Below are 25,438 nucleotides of genomic sequence, written 5' to 3'. Positions count from 1 at the left end.
TAATTAGTCGTGGAATTTTTCACTACCATAATTACAGTGATGAATATGCATGAGGCCGTTTGGGAAAGGAACTCACAGCCAGCAACTGTATGCAATTAAACTTTTAGCTGGCTGCCTTGTGTTATAGTCTCCTCAAACTGTTAGCAAAGTCTCCCCAAACAAATAACCCCTTCCAACATACAAACAAGGCAGTCACTAGTAGCACTTTTCTGAGCTTTTGATTTTGCAAATGTCTAGCTTCCCGGACATGCATGGTGGTCCAGGTTGTGGTCTGACCAACTATACCTTGGAGTAGTTTATTTGGGTGAATCAGCACAGCTCAACTTTAGTGCAGATATCTGCGTGTTTCAGCTCAGCCTTGTGTCCAAGATCCCTTCCTGGCTGGGCCTTTCTTGGGGCATCCTCTTCCGGGTTGTATCCTAGCAGCAGAATACTGGTTGCAGCCTCTTCCGTGGTTGAGCTTGTCACTGCAGGGCCATTTGGTGAGCTCACCATAGACATGCATTATTCTCTTTCATCCTCCCCGCCACTAGGGCTTGAGATTTGAGGAACTTGCTCAGAATCACTTGCAGATGGAGATTTGGACCCAGATCCTTTTGATCTGAAGTCCTGTGCTATTTACCACTCATTCCCTGTCAAATTCTTAAGGCTGGGGTTGTGAGAAGAAATCATCTTAGAACTCAATTTTGGTAGCAGATGGAATTTATTCGACTTCATTGCCTTACCAAGATCACCCTGGATAGATGTCCCAGGGTGTCTAGCCAGTCATATACCTCCTGATGAGGAGCTGTGAGAAACGTGTTGGTGTCAATGGTATCTGCAGTGACAGCAGCCCTTGGGCTGCAGCCAGCCACATCTAATCTTCACAGATGCCCCATGAGATGGACACTCTTGTCCCCCAGTTTATAGATGAGGAAAACTAAGGCTCATGAATTTAACTTGGCAGGATGGCACAGTCTGGGCAAGCCAGGATGCAGACTCCTGGCCTGTGTGGGACATCCATGCAGCCTCTAACCCTTGCAAGTGTTCACAGGATGCCACCCACCAGGTGAGAAACATGGCCAGTGAAGACAGTCCTCATTCCTGTCCTTGGTGGTGAGACCCAGAGTCAGCCAGAGTTTCTGGGGAGGCTTCAGCTCACTCGAGGGGCTGGGCTGGGCCCCAGTGAATGCTGGTTCTGCACAGTTTTTGAATTCTCATTAAGCTCAGTGGTTTTTAGTAAAAAAAAAAAAAAAAAAAAAAAAAAAATCTCATCACATGCACATACCAGACTGCCATTAGCAGAACTGGGAAGAACCTTCCGCCAAGTGAAGCAATTTCCTCATTCTGTAATTAAAGCAATTTGGGGGCTGAACGTATTTATGAGCAAACTTGCTGAAGTGAGACAGAAGCATTTTACAACGTGCATTTCAGAGGAAAATCAGAGGCCCTGGGCAGAACACCCTGGATCTCCCTCCATCATAAATATGGTGTTGCAAGTGGGTTCTGTCCGAGCCTTCTCCCAGGGCGGCATAAAAAGATGAGGAAACTGAGGCACAGAAAAATGAGCAGCTTGCCCCAAGATGAGAGTGGGCCAAGCCTGTGCAGCCCGTGCCTCCTTCCCCTGCTCCTGCCTCCCCACCCCCAACTCAGTATCATGCGCACTTGTCATTTGGGGTTTTTTTTGTTGCCAGTGGAGTTTTTTTGTTTCTTTGTTTTTTAATGATTTCAGTTTCCCTCTGATGCTTACATTTAGGAAAGTTTTCCCAAGGGGGTCGGTACAGTATTTGAACCTTCCAGCTGCTGCCAGTCAGCCACTTAGGAGACTATGTCAGCACTGAGCTCTGCAGACATCCCTTGAGAGTGAACAGCTCCAGGCTGGAGCAGCTGTCCCGGTGCACCCCCACCCCACCGCACAGCCCTGTCTTCCCTCAGGCTCCCCAGGTCTTGCTCTTCGTTCCCAGGTGACCTGAATTCTCTACAACTGGGATTTATATTTTCCAAGCTCTGCTGGGACTCAAGATTAATATCCTGTTCATTTTGACTTGCCTTTTCTTAATTTTAATGAAACCCATGGATTTAGAATTAAGTCGACAAAACCCTGGTCCCTTCCGTGGTCCCCAGGGGCATCGAGATTCCTGCCTGCAGTGAGACCCAACCCTCTATGGACCGTCATCGGTGTCCCTCCCACAAGGCAGCTTGCTGCTGGTCCCTTCAAAGAGCAAAACCCCAATATTCCCATTCCTTCTAGTCCTGTTTGTCTCTGCTCCTTGAACAGTGACTTGAGGAGTAGGACTGTCACAGGCCTCTGGGACTCACCCTGTCATTGTTGAGGCCTCCAGTGATGTCCATATTGAAGGGCTGTTTCCACAGCACCTTTTATACCATCGATGGTTAGAACGACAGTGTCTTTCTCTTACGGCGTGCAGCAGAAGGTTCTTCTGAACCTAAGGGAGCGGAATGGTGTGCGGCATTTTTTCTTATTCCTTCAGAACCTTCAAAGATCAAACGAGCGTTAAGAGCTTGTTGATCTGCCAGCCAACAAGATGCTTCAGAATGACTTGTGTTCCAGCTTGTCCTGTTGAGACCACAGGGAAGTTGGTAATCATGACGGATGATGAGATTTTTTTCTACTGAAGCCAGTGAAAAATACAATTAGCCGAGTTTCCCCTTATCTCCCTCATTTGTGTGTTCAATTAGTGCAATTGGTCAAAGATACTGTTGCAAGGGGAGCTTTGCGGAGAAGGAGGGGTTGGCCTGCAGACTCTCAGAAAAATGAGTGGATTGAATCTTGCTCCACTCCTGCCTGGGCGTCCTGATTCCCTGTGTCTTTGGTACAGGTCTTGGGTGGGTGTGCAGCAGTCCTCCTGCTGCTCTGGTTGAGAATAGCCCCTGAAGGAACACTTGATATACGGAAGCCTCAGAGTTCAGCTAGAGACCCTCAACTTTTGGTCAAGAGTTCCTTCTTATTTCCTATATCTTGGAGATTCTAAAATTGGAGAGGGAGCTCATGGGGAGTCAGAAAATTAAATCCTTGTTAGAGAGGGAAACATTCATTCATGAAGTATTGAGTGGTGCTAATGATGCTAATAATAGCTAATACTGCGTGTGTAAGCACTAGGCTGCTGGCAGCTCTGAAACCCATAATTTAAGGCTTATTATTACTGATTGGCTTTACAGATATCATAGCGTACCTAATGTATATGTGTAAAGCTGAGCTTAGTGCTTACGAGTGAGAGGGACAGGTTGTAAACGTGACCAGCCCTCCAGAGGCTCCGGGTTTCTTGACGGGAAACTAGCTATCTCAGTAGCTCCACAAGAAAGAGAAAGCCCTGCGGGATGTGGATCAGATGATGGGCAGTGGGAAGCTCTAGCCGAGTTTGGACAGCTTCCTGGGAATCAAAGACAAGAGACTCAGTGGCCAATGGAGTCCTAGAGGCTAGCCAGGATATCGGCAGGGGCTCATAGAAGGACATCCCAGGACAGAGGAGCAGCAAATCTAGGAAGGAAGGACTTCAAGGAAGATGAGTTGTAGATCTATGTAACCAGTAAAAGCACCATCACCCCCAGCTGTTCTGAAATATGATTTTATGCTTTGTCCATGGATCCTGTGTCTCAAGGTCTCTCTCGAGGTCAAGGGCCTCCCATGGGCCAGTCTGCAGTCTCACCTAAAGGCTCCGTTGGCGGGAGGAACTGCCACCATGCTCGGTCACTCAGCTGTTTGCAGAACTGGGTTCCTTGTGGGCTGCTGGAGTGAGGGCCTCGGCTCCTCCCTGCTGGCTGTGGGCTGCACACCTCCCACCGTGTCTCCATAGGGCAGCTTCCCCCATGGCCCTAAGGCAAGCGAGTGAGGGAACAACAGAGAACATCACCGAGAACAGAAGCCAGAGCCTTTCATAACCTGGAATTGGAAGTGACACCTTATTATTGCTGCCATATCCCATTTGTCAGAAATGAGAAATACTCCCGTCTCCAACTCCCAGGAAAGGGTCTCCACAGAGGCATGAATCCCAGGAGGCAAGAGTCGGAGTCCACCTTAGAGGATACCCACCACACTGGGGACAGGGGAGGAACCCTCAGGAGCTGAGATCAGAGAGATGGTGTGAGGACTGCTCCAGAGGCCTCATAGGTCTATGTCAAGGTAATAGTAGCTCACATGTGAAATGACCCATCTATGAGCATTTTTACTGTAGAAGATTATAAGAGAAAAAGAATGGCAATAGATCCCACCTGCCCATCAAACGAGTCTGGTTATAAACAATGGCGCATCTCCACAAATGGCATGCTCACTCTGCAGCTATCATAAACAGTTAACAGTGGAGCGACAGAACAAATAATAATGTCTTAGTCTGTTTCATGCCGCTGTAACAAAAATACCAAGACTAAGAAATTTATTAAGAACAGAAATTTATTTTGTCACAGTTCTGGAAACTAGAAGTTTGAGGTCAGGGACTGTCAAGTCCCTTGTCTAGTGAGACCCACTCTTTGCTACTTCTTCCCTAGTACTGTATGGTTCCCTAGTACTGTATCCTCTGGAAGGGACAAACCTGTGTCCTCACATGATGGAGGCAGAAGGGCAAGCTCACTAAATATTGCATGAATCCTCCTTCCTCGGAGTCCTATTCCCGTCTATGTGGGATGATCAAGGTTAACATCATCAGGAAATCTGCAAAGAGCTTCCCCAGTGGTATTCACTGAGTATACTCTGATATTCTCTTCAACAGTATAATCCTCTCAGTGGTGAAATTGCATCAGATCAGCCCAAAGGGAGGGACATTCTACCAGATAACTTCCCGTCCCTCTTCAAAGCATTAAAGCCGTGGAACACAAGGAAGGACTTAGAACCTGATTTAGATTGGAGGAAATAAAAGCAGTGTGAGATCTTGGACTAAATGCTGGGATAGAAAAAGGACCTCAGTGGGAAAAGATATAAACCCTGGATACATTCTACAACTTGGTTAATATAATTGTTTCAAGGTTAGTTCTTAGATTTTGTGATTTTTTTTTCCTCTGGTTGGCATTAGGGGAAAATGGGTGAAAGCTTAAGGGAACTCTACTATTTTCTCAGTTTTTTTCTAAGTCTATATTTATCTCAAAATAAAAAGTTATATTAAAATGGAGAGCCTGGAATATAGTCAGTGCTACATAGTAACTGCTAAGCAGGTATTTAATAGACAAAATGCTACTTGATTTTTTAAAAATAGGTACCAATGTGCTTCATTAAGTGAAAAAATCAAGGTGTTGTCTTGTGTGTTAAAAGTTCCAGATGTTGCCCAGCGTGATGATGCATGCCTGTAATCCCAGCAATTTGGGAGGCTGAGGCAAGAGGATCGCAAGTTCAAAGCCAGCCTCAGCAAAAGCGAGGTGCTAAGCAACTCAGTGAGACCCTGTCTCTAAATAAAACACAAAACATAGGGCTGGGGATGTGGCTTAGTGATTGAGTGCCCCTGAGTGAAAACCCTGACACACCCACCTCAAAATTTACAAAAAAAAAAAATTTCCAGATGTATGCTAATACAAGCCTGTTCTATTTCTGGAAACCTACATAGAAAAGAAGTGGAGAAAGTAAAAAATGGGTACCAGTGGTTGCCTCTGGGATGGGAAGCTTGTGGCTAGGAGACAGGTATGAGAAGCAACTTACCTTTCCCTGCAAATTCTTTACCTTTTAGATTTTGAAGCATGCATATTACGTATTCAAAAACTAAATTTTCACCAAGCAGCCCTTAGGTTCCCAGAGTTTTCTGCCCGTTCCCTGGCAACTCCCACCCTGTAACGGTGAATGAGCGCCTCTGGATGCCCTGGCTGTGCTAGGTGAATGTTTTATGCATGAGCAGGTTGCTGTCTGCTGGTCCTCCCTGGGATTCATGTTGGTATCCCATTGATCCAGTGGATCTGCTTATTCCTCTTCCTCAGGAGGCCAGCGTGGGCCCTCTGTTAGCAACTGAAGGTTTTGATTCTTCCCTTGCTTGTTCTAACGCAGCCCCATCAATGTTTAAAATACTTGCCTGAACTCTCCAGCTGCTCTTCCCGGCCTCGAGAGCTTTCAACAAGGATGTGTAGATTCTAAAGTGGCCCTGGGGGAAACTTGGTTGTTATTTTTATTTAAAGGATGGAGCAGGTAGCTTCAAATCCTCCATGACCCCAGACCCTGTAGTTACTCTCCTATTATGGAATAGCAGGTTCCATGAGCCCTTGCTCAGGAGGCCCCTGTAAGAGTGGAGCCTCCGACACCTTGTCTTGTCTCCACCAAGCCTACATCTCGAGAAGCATAAATACGAGACACCCAAGCACCTCTCAGAAGACACAGTGACACAGGTAGGCAGCATTGTCCTCCCGCCCAGGGTGGTCTTGGTGACAGACAGACTTGTTAATCACTCAGGTGCTTCCTAGCTAAAGATTGAGACCAAACTTGCTATGTTCTGTAGGAACATCTGGGTAGCCCGCTTCTGCAGACAACAGAAAGCAAGAGCCAGTGGGGGGCAGCAAGGAAGGAGGTGCTTGATTTCTCTTCATTTCTTGATGTCTCCATTTGTTGGCAGTAGCAGTGAGTCTCCTTGTCAAGATGGTCACGTTTGTATGCTAAATTTCCAAGGTTAGCCCATGTGAGCCAGTCAGTATTTTAGGCTCTGTGGATCTTATTTATGTCCAACTCAGAGGCTTGTTATGCTTATTCTGCTTCCAAAATATGGGACAAATGATCACTGGATGCTGCATGAATTAACTACCAGACTACTACTCTTAGCTAGTCACTGTCACAAGTACACATGTCATTGCAGCATGAAAACAGCCAAAGGCACTACATGAGTGAATGTCAATGTACCAATAAAACTTTATAAAAACAGTCAGCGAGTCAAACTTCAGCCATCCATCCCTGGGCTGGAGCACAAGATGCTAAAAGGAAAATGGCTCAAAATTCAGGTTGTAGAAAACTCGAGGGCCAGATTACAGATGCCTCTCTAGGTCATTGTTAGGAGTTTGGAATTTGAGTAATGAGCAGCCCTCCTTACAACCTTTGGAAGCAGTAGCCTGAATGTTCCAGAGTATTCCTGCGTTCCTTCCTGCCTTCCTCCTCGGAAGCATTGCCATGGTCCTTCTCACATCATAAAAAGAACTTTCTGGATGGTATGTAGACAATGTGGAGAGACACAAGGCCAGAAATCAAGAGACCAGCTAAGAGTAGTGGTCTGGTGGTTCATTCATGCAGCATACAGTGGTCACTTGTCCCATCTTTTGGAAGCAGAATAAGCATAACATGCCTCTGAGTTGGACATAAATAATAAAGGAAAGGAAGGAACTAGGGCTGTGCAATGTTCAATGCAGAGGCCTCGAGCTCCCGGAACTTGGCTGGGGTGCTAATGTAGGACTATAATTGATATTTGGTGATGATATCTGTTTTCTCAGCTTTTGCAAATGAGGTTTTATTTGCGTTGACAATAGCAGGGCTGAAGTCGATTTTTCTCTCCCCAGTGTTTAGGGTTAGCTTTGCCCTGCAATGCTATTTGTGGGTAATTACACCACACTCGCAAACTGATCGGAGTATCCCGCTTGAGTTAGCAGTATTCCGCTCTGGCTGCTGACAGAGCAGGCTCAATAAACCATTGTATTGTAATGTGCCAAGCCTTATTACCAGACCAGAAGCCAACTGACCATTGAGCTTAAAGAATGTCTGCTAAGCATTTAATTTTGCAGCTTTCACCAAATATGCCAGGTAAATAGATACAGTAAGCAATAGAAATAGTCATTCTTTATATCCCTCCTTATTCAGCAGATTCCGGGAGGTGTGTATATTCATTTTAAGCACATTGCTTGCAGAAATAGCTCAGGAGGTCCTGTGAAGAGGCCTGGGTTTGCTGAAGCTTCTATGCACAGGAGAGAGATGCTTTAGAGGTCTCCCCAGTGAGGTTAGAATGAGTAGAACATTGACTCCAATGCACGAGCTCATTTCCAAGTCCAGCACCCCTCCCGTGCTGTCTCTCATTGACGTTTGCTTTTTTGTGCTGCAGTAGGAGAGGTAGCAATGAGCTCCTGCTCTCTGCTGCTCTCTTCTGTTGGCATTTCTTAAGCGATTATACAGTTGAGCAGAGTTCTAGAAAGGCCACCCAGGCCCTAGCTCCCACTTACCCTCTTCACTGAGTTTTGGTAGCAATCTGCATTCCTATTTTTTTTTTAAAATGCCCTTCTCTACCTTCCACAGCCAATTAAGTGCTTCTCCCTCCAGCCAGTCCTGTAACTGCCCTGGGCCTGTTTTGTAGCAAAGAAGCCATTAACCAGCCAACCCCTGGGTTGACACTGGGTCCTTCCTCCTCAGAGCAGAGATCAGTCTCCCAGGATGTATGGCATCGCTTAGCATGCTTTGGGGTCTCCAGCTTCCCCTCGATTCTGAGCAACTCTTCTCTGGGTAAGCAAGCATCTTAGATCTTAGGGGCCAGGGGTACCAATTGCCAGTAGCAAGGACACTTGTTGGAAGGATGGAGCTCATGGTTTCTGGAGACAGTTACCCCATCTGCCCCATGGCCGGCCCTCGGGGAAGTGGAGAGGGCAGAAAGCCTTGGGTCTCTTAGAATAAGAACTGAAAATGCCCAGGGAGACAGTTGCCCCATCTGTCCTCAGACTCGGGCCTTCCTCCCCTCCCCCACCCCTTCCCTTCCTCTGTTGTGAATTTGATCTCAGTGCATGTGTCTCCCGGCTCTCCTGGTCCTCAGTCCAGCTTCCTTCTTGGCAGAGGGGCCTGCTCTCTAATTCCCCTCTGGCTCTGGGCCTGGATGGCCCCTGCTGTGTGCTCCTCCGTCTGATGCTGGGCAGCTCGGGTTTTCTCATCACCCCCCCCTTTGGGTTAATTTTAGCAACTTGAGTTGCCATGGTAATGGTTCAGTGGGGTTTTCGTGGTTCTCTTTTGATTCAGTCATTTGCTGGTCTGCCCTTTAAATTAAGCTTTTTCAATCCGCATCTAAATTGTACCAGAGATGTGCTTGGAATAGAGATCCGCCAAGGCCCCCTCAGCCCCGCGGGATGTTGGTGTTGAACAAGAAAATCAGGGTGGATGCCAGGATGCCCTTGGTGTACAGTGGCCAGCAGAGTGCCTGGAAGCTTCTAGGCTGGTGAGGATGCAGCCGAAGGCTGGTGGAGGCCTTCCTGGGAGCGCTGGAGTCAGAGTCCCCCAGGGCCACTCCCCAGCTGTTAGACTTGTGTTGTCTTTTGTTTCTGAAATCCAGTGCTGAGCTCAGGTCAGTCCAGGATCTGGGCCCCTGGGTGGGGTGAATGCTTATGGCCCCAGATGGACTCCCCCCCACCCCACCCAGCTCCATCCTCCTTACCTTTGGAGGCAGTAGCCTGCATGTTCCAGAGAATTCCTACAGTTCCTTCCTGCCTTCCTCTGCCCTGCCATTCTGCCACCTTTTAAAATCCAGTGTGAGGGGTCAGGGTCTTTGTGCAATGGCAAGCTTGTCATTGGCTCACTTGGTTCCAACTTAAGACAGTGAGTGGCCTTTCACATTCATCTCAAGTCTGTGTTGGCTACAGGTGTTTAATCCTGATTTTACAAATGAGGTTTAGAAAGGTAGAGTCCGTTGCCCAAAGACACTGCGTCATTTCTGGCAAAACCAAACCCCTAGACCTGACCACCGTGCACCTGCCTCTTTTCAGGTAGACCTGTCCTTGTTCACATTGAGGCCTGGCTTTCATGTGTACATAGACAGCAATGTTGAACATGAGGGGCTGTTCCTACTCTCCTCCCACTCCAGGACCGGTGTTCACGTGCATCAGCTCGGCCCTCATCCTCACGGTAGCTCTTCAGGGCCACTGTTCATTATCCCTGCTTTCTAGCTGAGCGTTGGACTGGCCCCAGGTGTCACAGAGACTCAGACGCAGAAGTGGGACCTGGGTTGGATCATCAGGGAGAGAGTAAACACCCAGACAACAGCCAGCCCTTGTGAGGAAGGAGAACTCTGACCCGTAGCCCACAGGAACCCAACCTGCTGTGCCACAGACTTGCAGGAAGTAAGATCTCCATCCCTAGTAACAGTCCAGGAAGGCAAGCAATGGTCCCTGCAGCAGTCAGCCCCCAAAAGCAGGGTCTTGATTAGTGACTGACAGCTTCCCTATGTTCATCCTTGTTTCCAGTTTAGGACCAAAAGGGGAAAGCCAAATAGGCTTCCCTAACCCGTGGCCTGGGATGCCCTGCTTCAGGTTCGGCCAGGTCCAGCTTCCCTGTGCCAGCAGACAGCAGTCAGGGCCCACGACAGGCTTCCCTTGGCCCTGGCCACCTTCCCCACCCTCTGCCGTCCTCAATGTCTGCCAGAACACGAGTGACCATGGCCGGCTCCATGGCCGTGGCAAGCTCTGAAGACACCTCCTTTGCTCTTCCCGTTTAGGTGATCTTAGTTGGTTTCCATCTTGGAGTGAGGAAGGTGCGGGTGCCAGCTCTGAGGAAGTCACCTCCCCTTGTACAGCCCTGAGCATGACCCTGAAGCAGTGGCCAGCGCTGGACAAGATGGCCGGCAGGTTGCACCATGGCACCTGGAGCCCCTCACCTCCTGAGTGCCAGTGGGCGCTGGGATAAAGCAAGATGCCACTGGGGGAAAGGTGGAATGAGGGAGGGCACAGAAAGGAGCACGACACTCGAGAGGGGACAGTGACGGCTTTGTGAACATGGCCGTGTTGAGCTGAGGTGAGGGGTGCCAGGCTGAGGCAGGGGAGTGGGCAGGGTCCCACAGAGGATTAGGGAGCCTGTGCTGGCTGTTGTCAGTGACTCTGTCTGCTCCCAGTCTCCACGTGCCCCTCCCCTGGGCCACAGAGACTGGCCACCAATGGGATTGGCCAGCGGTGAACACCAGCAGGAGGCTGGAGGTGGGAAGGGACAAAGGCCAGAATATTTGCACCTGGTGGCGGCTGCCTTCCTCCAGTGGAGGCCCAAGACCTGTAAGGTCTCTGGGGTCCCAGAAGATTCCAGAAGCTACATCCTAAACCCTTTAGGCCTGGGCTGGAAGCAGCTTCCCACTTTATGAAATCTTTTGTCTCTTCTTATAAGCCAGGAGGCTGAGGGACCCACACCTGCGGGTGTCAGGCACGAGGTGGGCAAGTGGGTGCCTGTCCAGGGAGCTCTGTGTCTTGCAGGCTGACATGGCCAGCACAGAGAGCTCTAGAGAAGAAGCACTGAGAGAGGAGAGGAGGAGGGAGGAGCCCAGCGGGAGGAGCTTGGGCACCATGATGAGGGGCTGGGCTCCATGGTTGGGGGGCAGAAAGTTCTTACAGAGGGCACCGGGGGCAGAAGCCCGAGACAGGTGCCGGTTTGAGGAGGTCAGAGGGTGCTCAGTGGCAGGAGGCCAGAGTGGCACCAGGTACAAGACAAGCTGGGACCTAGAGGACAGGGGCGGACTTTGGCTTGATGCCCAGCACATGGGAAGCCGCTGCAGGGTTTTGAGCAGAGGAGCGACTTGAGCAAATGAATTTATGGTGCAGAAGGAGCGCCCTGCAGCCGTGTGGAAAGACTGCAGAGAGCCCAAGGGGGGTGGGCAGAGGCAGCAGTGGCTGGGGAGCCCCGACAGGAGGTATGGTCCCTGGGACCCGTGTGCAGGTCCTGATTGTCATCAGGTATACCTGGGCATTGGGTCCTGCTGGCCCTGGGACCAGAGCCAGATGAACGTCCCTGCCCTCAACACCATGGGGCCCTGAGTCCTCGTGGTGAGGTCTGAAATCTCACGAAGCCTTGAATTTGTTCATTGTCAATAAAGGTCCCCCTCGGGAGCCCGGGCTGCAGTGCTTCTGTTATCAGCCCGTCCCCTAAATTATTCAGAAAGTTTTCTGCGCACAGAAACCGCACGTGCGCTTGCTCAGCATTTCAGCAGGTAATGAGGTTTTTCCCAGCGGCAGTGGCACCAATTATTATTCCCGGGGCCGCAAGGACTCCCGGATCCGAGAACACAACCAGGGCCACCTTGGGCTCCTCGTGAGTGGCCTCAGGATCAGCTCCTGCTGCCTGCCTCCTGTCAAGCCCGGACACATGGGTGGCTGGCAGCACTCCCCACAGCAGCTCCCACGTCCCACTAGGGAGCTGCAGGCTTCTGTCAATGACAGTCACGGTGAACTTGAACTGGGGCGACCAGGGAGGTACATCTCAGTTGCAGCCCAGGAGAGAAGGGGCCAAGATTAAAATGATTAATTTGTCTGGATTTTTTTCCACTCCTGTCTGACCGTAGTACCCCTACGTAATGCCCCTCGCCATCCCAGAGAAAGAAGTTCAGAGAGGTTAAATGGTTGAGGCTCTACTGGAGCTCTTCCCCCACACACAGGTGTTAATATTATTTAATTAGTACTGTTTCCTTCCTCTGTTTAAAAATGTGAGTTTTTATCTTTACTGCTCTCCAGTTTTCATTCGTGGGTTATAATTATGCCCAACAGTGGAATTCATGGTGACACATTCAGACACGCACGTGGCATAATTTGGTCCATCTCGTTCCCCAGGACCTCCCCCTCCTCCCTCCCCCAACCCCCTTCTTGTACCTGTCTCTCTTCTATTATTATTAGTTTTTAAAATTATCTGCTGGAGTGTTTCAGAAGAGGGGCCCCATTGCAAGAGCAGTAAGATGGGGTGACAGGTGGACAGAAGAAACGGGGAAGGGAGAGGGGAAACGGAACGAGCTGCGCAGCACAGTGTGACAGTTTCTGATTTTCGACTCTCTCTCAGGGTTCCGGAGGCTACAGGTGTGAGATACTGGTGGTTGTTTCCTGGAGGTTCTGAGAGAGCCTGTACCTTATTCCAGTGCTCTTGGTACCCCTTGTGTGCTCTGTGACCTTCAGTAAGCTACTTCATCTCTCTGAGCTTCATTTTCCCCATCTGTAAACTCAGGAAAATAAAATGCAACCACAGTTCCCGGGGTGGTTGTGAGGGTAGAATGAAATGGTGCATGGCCAGGGAGGTCGGAGCAGCAGGTGGGTGTACTCTGGAGCTTCAGGGGCAGGGAAAGCTCCTTCTCAAAGCTTTTCTTCCTGTCATTTTACTCTCTGTAGGTGAGGAGGCTGTGAATCACCACGTTGCTGTGTTTCAAAGTTAGTTCATAGATATCCAAAAAGTCCTTGCAGAGTGCTTCCTGTATTCACAAGGCAGCTGGTGGCCCTCACAGGAACCCCACGAAGGAGACTTTGCCGCCAAGAGTTTCTCTGAGTGGTGACATAGACTGGTTCAGAGCACAGATTCTGGAAGCAGACGGTGTGGGTCCCCCCAGCTCCTCTGCGACCTGGCGGTAGCAGTCGCTGCCAGTGATTCCTTGGGCAGGTGGAGGATGGCCCCTTCCTCGACCTCCCGGGGCGCCCAGCGACTCACCTCAGTGGACACTGCAAGGCAGGCCTGGGCCCTCCTGGGAGGAACTGGGTGAGTCACCACGGCTTGGGGACTTGGTGTGGCAGAAACCTGCTCTCGCGGTTCTAGGGGCTGCAAGTCTGTGGCTGTTCCCTGGAGGTTCTGAGAGAGCCTGTTCTGGGCCTGCCTGCAGCTTCAGGAGGCCACCAGCAGTCCTGGGCTTGGGGCTGCAGGACCCCATCTCTGCCTCCGACCTCACCTGGCTGCTCCCCGCCTATCTCTATTTTCTCCTTTTATGTCCCTCACAAGGACACTCATCCTCAGATTCAGGGCCCTCTCTGGTTCGCCCCAAGACCTGTACCTTCATGGTACCTTATTCCAAATGAGACCACGTTCCAAGGTTCTGGAACGTGGGGCAACTCCATTCAACTCCCTGTGGATTGTGTAAATATAAAAGAGTTAACATGTGTAAAGCACACACAGGATATTACCAGAATAGGGTAAGAGCTGCTAAGATAATCCTATCATCACCGTCATCATCATCATGATCATCATCATCATTCCTTCATTTTTTAGTCCAAAGGTAATATGAGTGGCCATGATGGAGGTTGTTACTGTTCCTTTTGTCATTCTAGTGAGAATCAGGAATGGGGGATTTGTCACAAGGCAAATGGTATCCTGATTCTAACTCCTCTTTTCCCCACACCTTCTGAGGGTCGTGTTGGGAAACCAGGGGCAGAGGGAGAGCCGTGGTCTGAATGCCTGGCCAAGGGGGCCACGTGAGCCTGGGAGAGACCGAGAGACCTTGGCCTGAAGAATTTTACAGGAATCACGTAGCAGCAGCAGTGGGTGCTCTTCAAACTGGTGGGATGCTCAGAAAGCCTGGGCTCAAAGAGGTTGAAGATTAAGACCCACAAGGAGGCCTCCCTTCCCAGCCCGATGTAGCCATGAGAATAAAGACAAGTAGCACAGTGTGGGGAGACACTGCCCCACAGAACTGACCACACTGGGTGGCTCCATGTGGGCAAAAGAAAAGGAGAGGGTTCCGTGTCAAACCCAGACGGTCTAGTAATCCACCTTGAGAAGTCATTGTGCTGGTGACCAAAGACCACTTGTGCATTCGGCATCTGTGTCAGACACCACATTATACCCTGTTGTGTTGCTGTGACAGAATGCCACAGATGGGGTAGTTGATAAAGCACGGAGGTGTATTTCTTACAGTTGTAGAGACTGGGAAGGCCAAGATCCACTGGCCGTCTCTGGTGAGGGCCTTTCTGCTGCATCACAATATGGTGGAAGACATCCTGCAGGAGAGAGAAAGAGACCTTGGCATTGATCCCTTGATTGCACGTGATCTTGTCACCTCTGAGAGGTCCCGTAGCTTTTGTTGCATTGGGAAGACAAAGCTTCCAATGTGTGAACCTGGGGCACACATTCAGACCTCAGCAGGCACTGACTGTGGGTGGCAGGCCCAGAACCTCGTGGCTCATACAGACTGGGCTGGTCTGCCTGAGTGTTGCAGCATTGTTGGTTGATGGCAAAAAAGGAAGCAGCCCAAAGGTATTTTAGCGAAGGGGGTGGAGTACAGTGTGTACATCCATGTGGTAGGATGCCTACAGCTACTCTTCAATGAAAGGGCAGGTGGGGAGAGGTATTCGGTACAGGTTATCTGTATAGCACGAAGAGGAACATGTCGTGTGCGTGCACAGAGAAGGATTCTGAGGCTCTGTGCTGTGGGTCGGCACACGACAGCCAGGGCACCAAGCCCCGCCTGCCCCTGTGGTTTTAGTAAGCTCTGGCTGGAAGTGGCACACTCGTTCATAGACATCTTGTCCTTGGCTGCCTTTATCTCCAGGACAGTGTGAGTCATGTGACTGAAATGTATCAACCCACAGAGCATGAAATATTTACTCTCTGGCCCTTCATAGAAGCCTTGGGCAATCATGGTCCACACAAAACTCTAAACTGTTTTTATCTAGTGGAATTGTAGTAGGGACGGGAAGGGGAAGAAGCATCTTGTCTGCCTTGAACAATTCTGTATGACTTTAATTTTAATAATTAGCATGGATCTTTATAGTAAAAAATGAATTTTAATTTGAAAGGATAAAAAAGGCATGTTGGACCCACGGTACCTGATTTTGAGGCTCAACATCAGTTACCAACACAGTTATTGGTGTAAAGATAGGTATCTGGCCAAGTGCAATGGTGCACGCCTATAATTCCAGCAGCTCCGGAGGTTGAGGCAGGAGGATTGCAAGTTCAAAGTCAGCCTCAGCAACTTAGTGAGGCCCTAAGCAACTCAACAAGACCCTGTCTCTAAATAAAATATTTTAAAAAGCTGAGGATGTGGCTCAGGGGTTGCATGCCCCTAGCTTCAATCTCCAGACCAATAAATAAATAAATAAAGATAGGTGTCTAGCTTACTCCAGCAGGAGAGTCAGATATTGCTCCAGACTTATATGGTTCATTGATTTGCAAGGATGGTGTCAAGGTAATTCCATAGAAAAGAACAGGCTTTTCAACAAATGGTGCTTTAAAAAAAAAAATTGGATATCTAAATGGAGAGATGAAAAGAACCTTGAACTTTTGCTTGTACCATAAACAGAAATTAACTTGCAGTGGATCCTAGATGTAAATGGAGGAGCTAAAGCTATAAAACTCCTTCAAGACAGAGATTTAGAGAAGATTCCTTGAAGAGTATATAAATGACACAGACCATTAAGAAAGAATTGATGCAATGGACTTCATAAAATTGAAAAAAAAAAGAAAAAAAAAAAACTTCTCTTGAAAAGACACTAAAGCAAATGAGACGTCCAGACATAGGCTGGGAGGCTCTTTGCAAAATATGTTTGTGATGAAGGGCTTGCGTCCGGAGCACGGGAAGCACTCTTACAACCCACTGATAAATCAAGCAATCCAATTTAAAAGTAGGCCACTCTTTGTCAGAGACCTTGTGAAGTAGCAGAGAGCGTGTGAGCGGGTGCTCAACCGCGTGAGTCCTGAGGAAATGCCAAGTGAAGCCTCAGCGAGGCTCCCAGACACGCTGTGCACCCACGGGACTGGCTGAAATGCAGAGGATGGCGATGCCAAGTGTGGATGGGGATGCAGGGCCATGGGATCTCACACGCAGATGCTGCGGGGCAGGGTGGAGGGTGTTCAGAACACCACTGCAGCTGCGCAGAGCAGTGGGACAGTACTTGTCAAGTCACACCTCTGCTCCCCAGCGAACCAGTTATCTGTCCTTGCTAGGCCCAAGGAATGTGAAAATGTGTGTCCCTACAAAGACCTGCATTCCCAAAACTGGGAGCAGGCGTGTCCCCACCCTCTGCTGGGGAATCGCCAAACAGACTGTGGTGCTTCTGCCACTGAACGCCACTCAGGGAAACCTGGGTGGATCTCAGGCAGTGAGCTGAGGAAGGAGCCAGATGTGAAAGGCTCCATCTGCTCGGTTCTACCTGTGGCTTTCTGGGAAAGGAGATCCAGATCCAGACACTGGAGACAGACTAGTGGTTCCCATGGCTGGGATGGAGAGGAGGAGACCGACTCCAGGGGAGCTGGAAAGAATGTTGAGGCAAGGAAGGGCCCCGAAGGCGTAGCTGCTCATTTTTGCAACAGATATTCCCAAACAGGAATTCTCAACTCAAGAGGTCAGGCTGCAGGCGGGGGCCATCCTCCAGGAGTTTCTCCTCAGCAAGGCGTCTCCCCTCCCTGTGACCGTGCCTCCCACCAACTGTGACCACGGGCTTGGAGGCATGAGCCCCAGAAAGCCTTGCAGCTACAGGAGAGATGGGAGGGACACAGTGACGCTGAGCCCAGGCTGAGCTGAAGGAAGAGAGGCTGTGTTTGTTTTTCTTGGTAGATAATCCAGTGCAAAGGTGCAAAGTAGCCAAGGAAGAGCCTCTTGCCGCATTCTACCAGCCTCTGTTCCCCTCTCTAGAAGCTAGCAGCATCATCGTGTCTGTGCATCCTTCCAGAACTATGCTACGTATTCTTCTGCATCTGGTGAGGGCCTTCTTGCTGGCAGAATCCCGAGGGGGTAGAGGACACCATGTGGCATGAGACAGGGAGCATGGCGTCTGTCTCTTCTGTTCTCTCCCACCTCTTATTAAACCACTAGGACTCATGCACGGGAGGTGCACCCTGATGACCCTGTCTAGTGCTCACCTCCCAAAGTCCCACCTCTCACCACCATAGTTTCCACCCTCTTAGTCCCTCTCTGCCTGCCCCACTTTCTATCAATCACCCCCACACCCGTTTGCATATATACCAGGCACCGAGATACCTGTTTTCCCAAGACCTGGCCAACAAAACGTGAGCTCACACTGGGCCTTTGCCAATCTGATGGGCAAAGAAAAAAAAATAGTGTCCTGTAGGAAACTGAGTTTGCATCTGAAGGAAGGGATGCCGCAGAAGGAAGGGAACACCGAGTCATAAGTACCAGCTGCCCTGGCGCCTCTGCCCATCCAGACTGCACCTCGGAGTGCATTAGGGAGACGCATTGCTCCTCAGGACGCTCCACTGCCATCTGCTAGAAGACTGGCATGATAACTGCACAAACGTGTGACAACTTGAGGTGAAGAGCACCCAGGGCCCGTGCAAACACAGCCCGCGCCACCAGGAGCTGCGGGCGACAGCCGTTTAGAGAGAGCCGTGGCTTCGGGGTGGTAGCAGATTGCCTGGAATGGATGCGGTTGAGTTGCAGGCACAGGGTGGGGATCCAGGATGTGTGGCAGGGGGCATTAGCTTGGGGGACAGCCAGAAAAAATGGAAACTTCATTATCCGGGGATTATGCACTTGGAACGTAGGACCCAGGCAACTCGGATATTAGTAATTTGGCCAGCAGGCTCATTAAGCTCTTAAGAAAAGTGGGTCTAGTTAATGAATTAATACGAGATGACATTCTACACATAGAGCAAAAACGAGACCAGGCACCACTGAGTTATACAACATCATAATTTCTCCAGCCAATGTGTTCACAGCCTCTTGCCTGCCAAAGCGGGCCCGTCTGGAGACAGTGAGATCGTTATGATCCAAAAGCATTTACTTTTTATTCATTTAAAAGGGCTCCCCATTTCTTCTTATTTTTTTTCCTCTTCAGTACAGAGGATCAAACCCAGGGGTTCTCTACCACTGAGCCATATCCACACACTGTTTTATTTTGTACCTTAAGACACGGTCTCACTAAGTTAATGAGGTTGACCTCAAACTTGCCATCCTCCTGCGTCAGCCTCCTGAGTCACAGGAATTACAGGTGTGCACCACCACCCCATCACACCCCACTTGTATACTAAATATTGCAGAAGTCAGCATTTAAACCTCTCTGGGCCCTTTGTTTTCCGTGTGAAACTCTACCCCACGCTACCTGCCAAAGGGGTTGCTTTCCCTTTTCTGCCACTGGTCCGGAAAAGTTGAAAAGAATAACCTGAGAACGTGAACCCTGAGAACTGGGACTAGCTAGTTAGAGCTGAGGGAAAATTCTGAAGATGGATAGTGGAGATGGCGGCACAGCACTGTGACGTGCATCATGCCCCTAAGCCACACATTTAGAAAGCGTTTGGGTGCTATATATATATTTTATCATCGTCATAATTTTTTAATGATCACTTTTTAAAAGAACTAGCATGACTGAGTGCAAACCCTTGTCGGGCCCCGTTCTCGGCCCTTATGTATATATTGCAACCCCCATAATCCAGGGAGATGTGTGCCATTCTTACGTGGTACTGCCTGCCTGCCGTCTCTTTAAAAATGAGGCACTGAGGCTTAGGAAAGTTACATAACTTGCTTGAGCCCAAGCAGCCAGTCCTTGATGGCTCCAGGATAGCACCCCAAGTCTCTGAGACTTTGTAGCTCTGTCTGGGAGGTAACAAAATAGCAATATTTGAAGCCTGAATTCTGAAACACACACACACGAGTCCCCATCCAGTTTTTAATTAAGCTAAGAAAAGAGTGACAGTTAATTGTCTCCAGAAAAATCCCAAATCACCTCCTTCCCTTAACTGTGTGGCAGAGTGGTCCTGTTTTTCACCAGAGTTATCTTGACGTCTTTCTGTACAATTAAAATCTGTAATGCACATTGAAATGATCACCGCCAGGAACTTGGAGAATCTTGGAAGCTTTTGGTCCATGTTTTGGTGTGGCTGGAAAGGAAAATTAACAGAGAAATGGAAGTTTGGGGGGCGAGGTCTTCATTTGTCTCAGAGAAGAATTATTTAGGGCTGAGTGTGGCGCTGCAAGCGTGTAATCCTAGAAGCTCAGGAGGCTGAGGCAGGAGGATCATGAGTTCAAAGCCAGCTTCAGCAAAAGTGAGGTGCTAAGCAGCTCGGTGAGACCCTGTCTCTAAATAAAATACAAAATAGGGCTGGTGATGTGGCTCAGTGGTCAAGCACCCCTGAGTTCAATCTCCAGATACCAAAAAAAAAAAAGAAAAAAGAATTATTTGGAGAAACAGGAAAACTTTATATCACGAATGGGGAAAAGAGAGTGTGTTTCACAGCATGCAGTTTTTTTGAAAGAGAAATATCTGGGTTCCAGCCCTGGTTCATCTGAGACTACTAAGGTACCTGGGATGAGTTAATTCGCCTCTCTGAGCCAATTTGCTCATCTGAAAGATAGAAATAATAAGGGAACCTAATTTACTAAAGGGTGTAAATAAACAGATTTTATCCTTGATTTGTATGCATTAATTGAGTGCCTATTGTATACCAGGCATTATCCTACACCTAGGGGATGCAGTAACGAATAAGATAGACACACAGCTTGTGTTGAGGATCAGAATAAAGCTCTTAGCACTGCTGCTACTTCTGGTCTATATTTGGGTGTCCTGTGCCTGCCTGGACCTTCCTGTGGAGGCCAGGTGTGTCCCACCCGCTGGGAAGCCTCTTACCTGAGCATCTTCAGTGTCGAGAGGTGAGGCCCTTGTTGGAAGAGCTTGATCCTTGTTGACGTAGTCCAGACTCCAGAAGCCCAGAGAGTGCCTGTCCCCCTTTTGCAGCCCTGTGCAGGTAGCACTTTTCCAAGGGCACAGAGTGAGTAAGCCGAGGGGCCGAGACTGGGACCAAGTGTGACACCAGATTCCATGGTCAGCCTGTGCCACACTAGTGCTCAGTCTAGAAGGATCCACCTGGGACCCGGCATCAGACAAGCACTCTACAGACAAGGAGCCCAGATACACCTCGTGTTCCTCATATAGTTATGTTACCAGTTTCCAGTGAAAACCCAGTTCCTGCCATGAGGACTCTCGCTCCTGTCCCCTGGATGTTCATTACATCTCCTGGGGCTGGCTTCATAAGCAACTTTATTGAGGCCTCATTTACAATAACATAAAATCCGCCAAAACGAAGTGTACGATTCAGTGATTTTTAGTAATTTCTCTGTTCTGTATGGCCGTCGTCATCATCTGGTTTTAAACATTCCCATCACCCCTGCAAGATCCCTCTTTGCCCTTTTTCAGATAATCCCCGTTGCCTCGCCAGCCCCAGGCATCCACTGTACGTCCTGCCTCTGTGAATTCACCGTCCTGGGCATTTCATATAAACAGAATCCCGTGTGGTCTTTGGGGTCTGGCTTCTTTTATGGAACTGTTTTTGAAGCCCCCCCATCCCTGTAGCATGTCAGCACTGGCCACAGTGTTGGCTGGATACTTACTCAGCGCATGGATGTATCTCCTTCTGTTTACCTGCTCACTGTCGCTGCACTTGTAAATGGTGACACTGTCAACATTTGCATGTGAGTCCTGGGGCTGACCTCAAAAGACAAACGTGAGCTAACCTGGAACCCTTTCCTCTTGTCTCCCAGAGCCGGGCAGCGGACAGGTGTTCGTGACCTCGGAGAACCAGCTGGTGTACTACCCCAGCATCACCTACGCCATCATCGGCAGCTCCGTCATCTTCGTGCTGGTGGTGGCCCTGCTGGCTCTGGTGTTGCATCACCAGCGAAAGAGGAACAACCTCATGACGCTGCCCGTGCATCGGCTGCAGCACCCTGTGCTGCTGTCCCGCCTGGTGGTCCTGGACCACCCCCACCACTGCAACGTCACCTACAACGTCAACAACGGCATCCAGTACGTGGCCAGCCAGGCTGAGCAGAACGCCTCGGAAGTGGGCTCCCCGCCCTCCTACTCGGAGGCCCTACTGGACCAAAGGTGGGTGCTGGACCGCAGAACTCGGGGGAGGGGCCTATGTGCACACACCCAGGTCCTTTCCCAGAGCCTGAGTTGGGTGGCTGTAGGCAGTGGCAGAGACCGGCATTCACCAGTCACACTCCACAGTATCATCGCTGCTGAACCTGAAGGCAGGGTGCCTGGGTTCCAATCCCAGAACTGCCGTTTCCTGTCCCCGTGCCTCAGTTTCCTCACCAGTACAATGGGCACAGAAGTAATGCCCACCTCCTTTGTGGGCATCGAAGACGGGGACAGGAAGTGCACGGCACAGTGCCCGACTGGAGCAAGCCTTCAGTAACAGGAGCTAAGAAGACAATGTGTTTTCTGTTAAGTGATTTCATTTCAAGCAAGGTACAGATAGAGATGGAAGTGTTGAGAGTGTCCTCTCACTTACCCAAGTCCACAGCATGAGTTGGCTCTAGTGAGAACCCCAAATTCTGAGGCCCATCAAAGGCTCGGCTGAGATGCCAGCTCAGCCCCTTGGCCAGGGGGCCCTCCGCCAGGAGCAGAGCAGCTCTGCCAGACAACCCAGGTTAAGCTTAGCACCCTCCTTCTGGGTCCACACAGAGGACGTGGTATTGGCCCTGCCCAGAGGATATGGACCAGCCAAAGCACACTGACCTGTTTTCTTTCTCTGGTTTCAAACCACTGGTTTTCCTCGTCCTTGAGTGGCCCTTGCAGTGGCCGGGAAGGTCATTCCTCACTTGAAGCATCAGCTCAGAAATGGACTGACGCTGGCACAGGATCCTTGCCCCCTGCTCTGTCTCAGCACTAATCTGTTCTCTTCTCTCCACTCCCCACCATCCCTGCTGCCCCCACCTGCTTTCTCCATTGCAGACCTGCGTGGTATGACCTTCCTCCACCACCCTACTCCTCTGACACCGAGTCCCTGAACCAAGGCGACCTGCCTCCTTACCGCTCACGGTCTGGGAGCGCGGACAGCGCCAGTTCCCAGGCAGCCAGCAGCCTCCTCAGCGTGGAAGACACCGCCAGCCATAGCCCAGGGCAGCCTGGCCCTGCGGAGGGTACCGCTCAGCCCAGGGACTCTGTGCCCACTGAGGGCACTGAACAAGTATAAATCTAGCGGTTCCAAAGTCCACATGGGCTCATCTGCTCCAACGTGTTACATTCTAGCAACTTGTGCCCATGAGAAGCTGCTGAAGCTCCTTTCAGGGTGTCTCAAATTGAAGTTGGCCGTGGCAGCTGCCTCTCCATTCATCTCCTTCCCTACATGGCGGGATATTCTTTGGAGGGAGATCTGGCATTTTTCTGGCTTCTTAGTTGACATGAAGCATGGCCATCTTTTGTGTGAGGTCACTGTTTCTACGGGGCCCACAGTCATAGCCTCATGTTCCACGTCATTCTGTTAATGTTGGAATCCCTCTGAGCAGCAGATGCAGATTTGTGGGCAGCAGGATGCAATGATCTTTGAGAAGCAGTGTCTCTGTGCCATGTTGCATGTCCAGAAGGGCAGAAGACACTGGACCAGGTTTTCTGCTGGGCTGCACCCTCGTAGCTCCACTTGGGGATCTGGGTTGGGTGGTCTTACCAGGAGGCCATCACTGGAGGGCCACCCTAAAATGCGTCCAAGTGCACATCGAACCTGCCTGGCATCATCCTAGCTTTGCTCTCACTTCAGCAGAGGCAGTGGCCAAAGAAAACTTTGACATGAGGACACCCTTTGGCTCTCAGCAGTGTCATTTTGGTTTTGTGAAGGACCCTGGGTAGATTCTGGCTTTAGAATCCTTGTTTGGAGAGCATGTTCTAGCGTGTGGATCATCAGCCTCGACCCAGAGAAGTATCTGATGAGTTTGACCAAGTTCTCTGCACCAACATGCTATCAGAACCTGGGTCTGTGTGGCCCCATGGTCCTCTCCCTGGCTTCTGCAGGTCACGCCTCCAGCTGACCTGCTGTAGCCAAAGGATGAGGACTCAACTGGAGTTAGCCAACAATCTGATCTGGCCCTTTTTCCCAGTAGACCACACCCTGCCTGTCTTGCTCATCCATACAACTTCAACCCCAGGCTCCCAAGTTCCCTCTCTACCCCAGATTTCACCTGTGCATTTGGATCTGAGGAAACAAGAGCCATATTCAGTACCTCCCCTAAGAGCTCCCAGCAACCTATGCGGCTCACACCCTCCTACCCAATGTCCAGGACCAGAGCCCCAAGTTAGGGTCAGGGTCGGGTCCCTCCTAACATCCCCCTAGAATTTCTCCTCTGAGACACATGGGCAAATAGACAGTTTGGAGTCAAGATTTTCCATTTGGATTTTTAAAAATCTCTTAGAAATGCATTTGAAACAGTGTGTTTGGTTTTTTTTTCCCTTCTAGTTAAGGGACTATTTATATGTGTATAGGAAAGCTGTCTCTTTTTTTTTTGTCTTGTTTTTTCTTTAGTAAGGTCCAAAGAAAATGCAAAATGATAAGTCACCCCAGGCCGACCAGTGTGCCAAGCATTTGTGCGTTGTCGTCGCGCTTTGAGGTTATTATTTATGGAGTTCTTGAAGGATGCGGACAGACGTGTCCTTCAGTTCTAGTCTATATTTGTGCTAGTTTTCCTTCTTCTCTATGCCTGGCCAGCCACAGGCCCCACCCTGTGAGGGAGACGTGGGTTAAAAACGTAGGCATTGTTGGGCAAGAAACCACACCAAGGAGGGACAGAACTGGAACCAGGTGGAGCCACTCTGGGCAGCTATCACCTATTCAAGCCTTCTTTCCACAGCAGAAGAAACTGTCAATAACCTATCTGATGCCAATTCAAACAGAGCCAGCAGGAAGGGGGGATGGAGTGGCCTTCAGTGACCCTTTCTGTCGACTTTTCTTTTTTTAACCAAATCCAAAGTATATTACAGGAAAGCTAGCCACTGGGTTTTGTTTTGTTGTTTTTTGTTTTATTTTTTTTTAAAAAAAGTAAAGGAAACTAGTTGCCTTTGTCTTTCATTTTTAAAATAGTACTTATTTCCTGAATAATCCAATAAAAATAACTTGGATGGCAGACAGTGTGTGACTGGCTACACATGCCATCTTCTGTGAGTCAGAATGGCTTTGTTTTTCCCTTTGGTGGGCCCCTGCTTCTTTCTGGTGCTCTGGAAGATGTTTAGAGGAAAGTATTCTAATTTTAATTAATTGTGTGGTGAGTTAATCTCACCCGCTTTTCTGCTTCTAGGCATCTTAGGAAAAACAAATGGTTTTAGGAGATAAGGGGAGTCTATTAAATGCTGTTTTTAAAAACAAACACAGGGACATTTTTATTACAGATTTGATTTTTAATGGATTTTAAATATATATATATATATATATATATATGTACACACACACACACACACACACACACACACACATATACATATAAAAGACACCAAAGCTGCAGGATTTTGGATCCCCCGCTACCACAGTCAAGATGTCAGATAAGTGGCTAGCAATATTTTTTAACTCATTCCAACCAGGATTTTGTTTTTACATACAAAAAATCTACACCAACCAGAAAATGATCTCTGCTTTCTTTTCTCAAATGAGATCAGTGTTTTATTTTAGCATTAAGATAGTTTCACTGTGATTGCTAGCTTATTGCCTGACTGTATTTTCCTCTACTTTATAATTGATGTTTTTTTTAAAAAAAATGCAACTAAGTGGTTAATAAATAATGTGTGATGTTCAGAGTTAATGTAAACTGGATTATGTTTGATTGCTTTTTGTTTTTTGATTAGGCTTGGTTTATTTGGTTTTTTTTTTTTTGGATTTTTAAAAAAATTTTATACTTTCAAATAAACGTGCAGTTTCATTCTTTCTATTGGTTGAATGGTTCTCGACCCACTTTTCTGCCCCATAGCAATCTAAAGAGTGGACGGTCATTTTTGTTTTAGCTTCTGCAATTAATTTATGCCATAATAAAACGGGGGAAAGAAAGCATATATTGATGGGATTTCAAAATGTGATGGATTCTTGGGATTTCACAGCTGGAATGATTGAGGGACAGAGGGACAGAGGTGAAGCTGTGGACATCAG

The 25,438-nt window shown here is 49.0% G+C and overlaps 1 protein-coding gene and 1 long non-coding RNA gene across 6 annotated transcripts in view; both read left to right on the top strand.

The window, feature by feature from the left end:
* Window positions 1-25,219, top strand: part of Ldlrad3 (low density lipoprotein receptor class A domain containing 3) — a 253,725-nt gene extending 228,506 nt beyond the window's left edge. For all 5 annotated transcript variants that reach the window (XM_078046224.1, XM_078046229.1, XM_078046228.1 and 2 more), the window contains 2 exons: window positions 21,069-21,414; window positions 22,270-25,219. In XM_078046224.1, coding sequence (XP_077902350.1) covers window positions 21,069-21,414; window positions 22,270-22,510 — 587 coding nt within the window. In that variant the 3' untranslated portion in view covers window positions 22,511-25,219. The remainder of the gene's footprint in view (window positions 1-21,068; window positions 21,415-22,269) is intronic.
* Window positions 8,269-11,721, top strand: LOC144377055 (uncharacterized). Its single transcript, XR_013437622.1, has 2 exons — window positions 8,269-8,377; window positions 10,350-11,721. It is a non-coding gene; the product is annotated as an uncharacterized LOC144377055 (long non-coding RNA).
* Window positions 25,220-25,438: the final 219 nt, after the last annotated feature.

Source organism: Ictidomys tridecemlineatus, chromosome 4 (genome assembly GCF_052094955.1).
Source record: "Ictidomys tridecemlineatus isolate mIctTri1 chromosome 4, mIctTri1.hap1, whole genome shotgun sequence".
Taxonomy (NCBI): domain Eukaryota; kingdom Metazoa; phylum Chordata; class Mammalia; order Rodentia; family Sciuridae; genus Ictidomys; species Ictidomys tridecemlineatus.
This window is presented reverse-complemented; position numbering and strand designations above follow the sequence as displayed.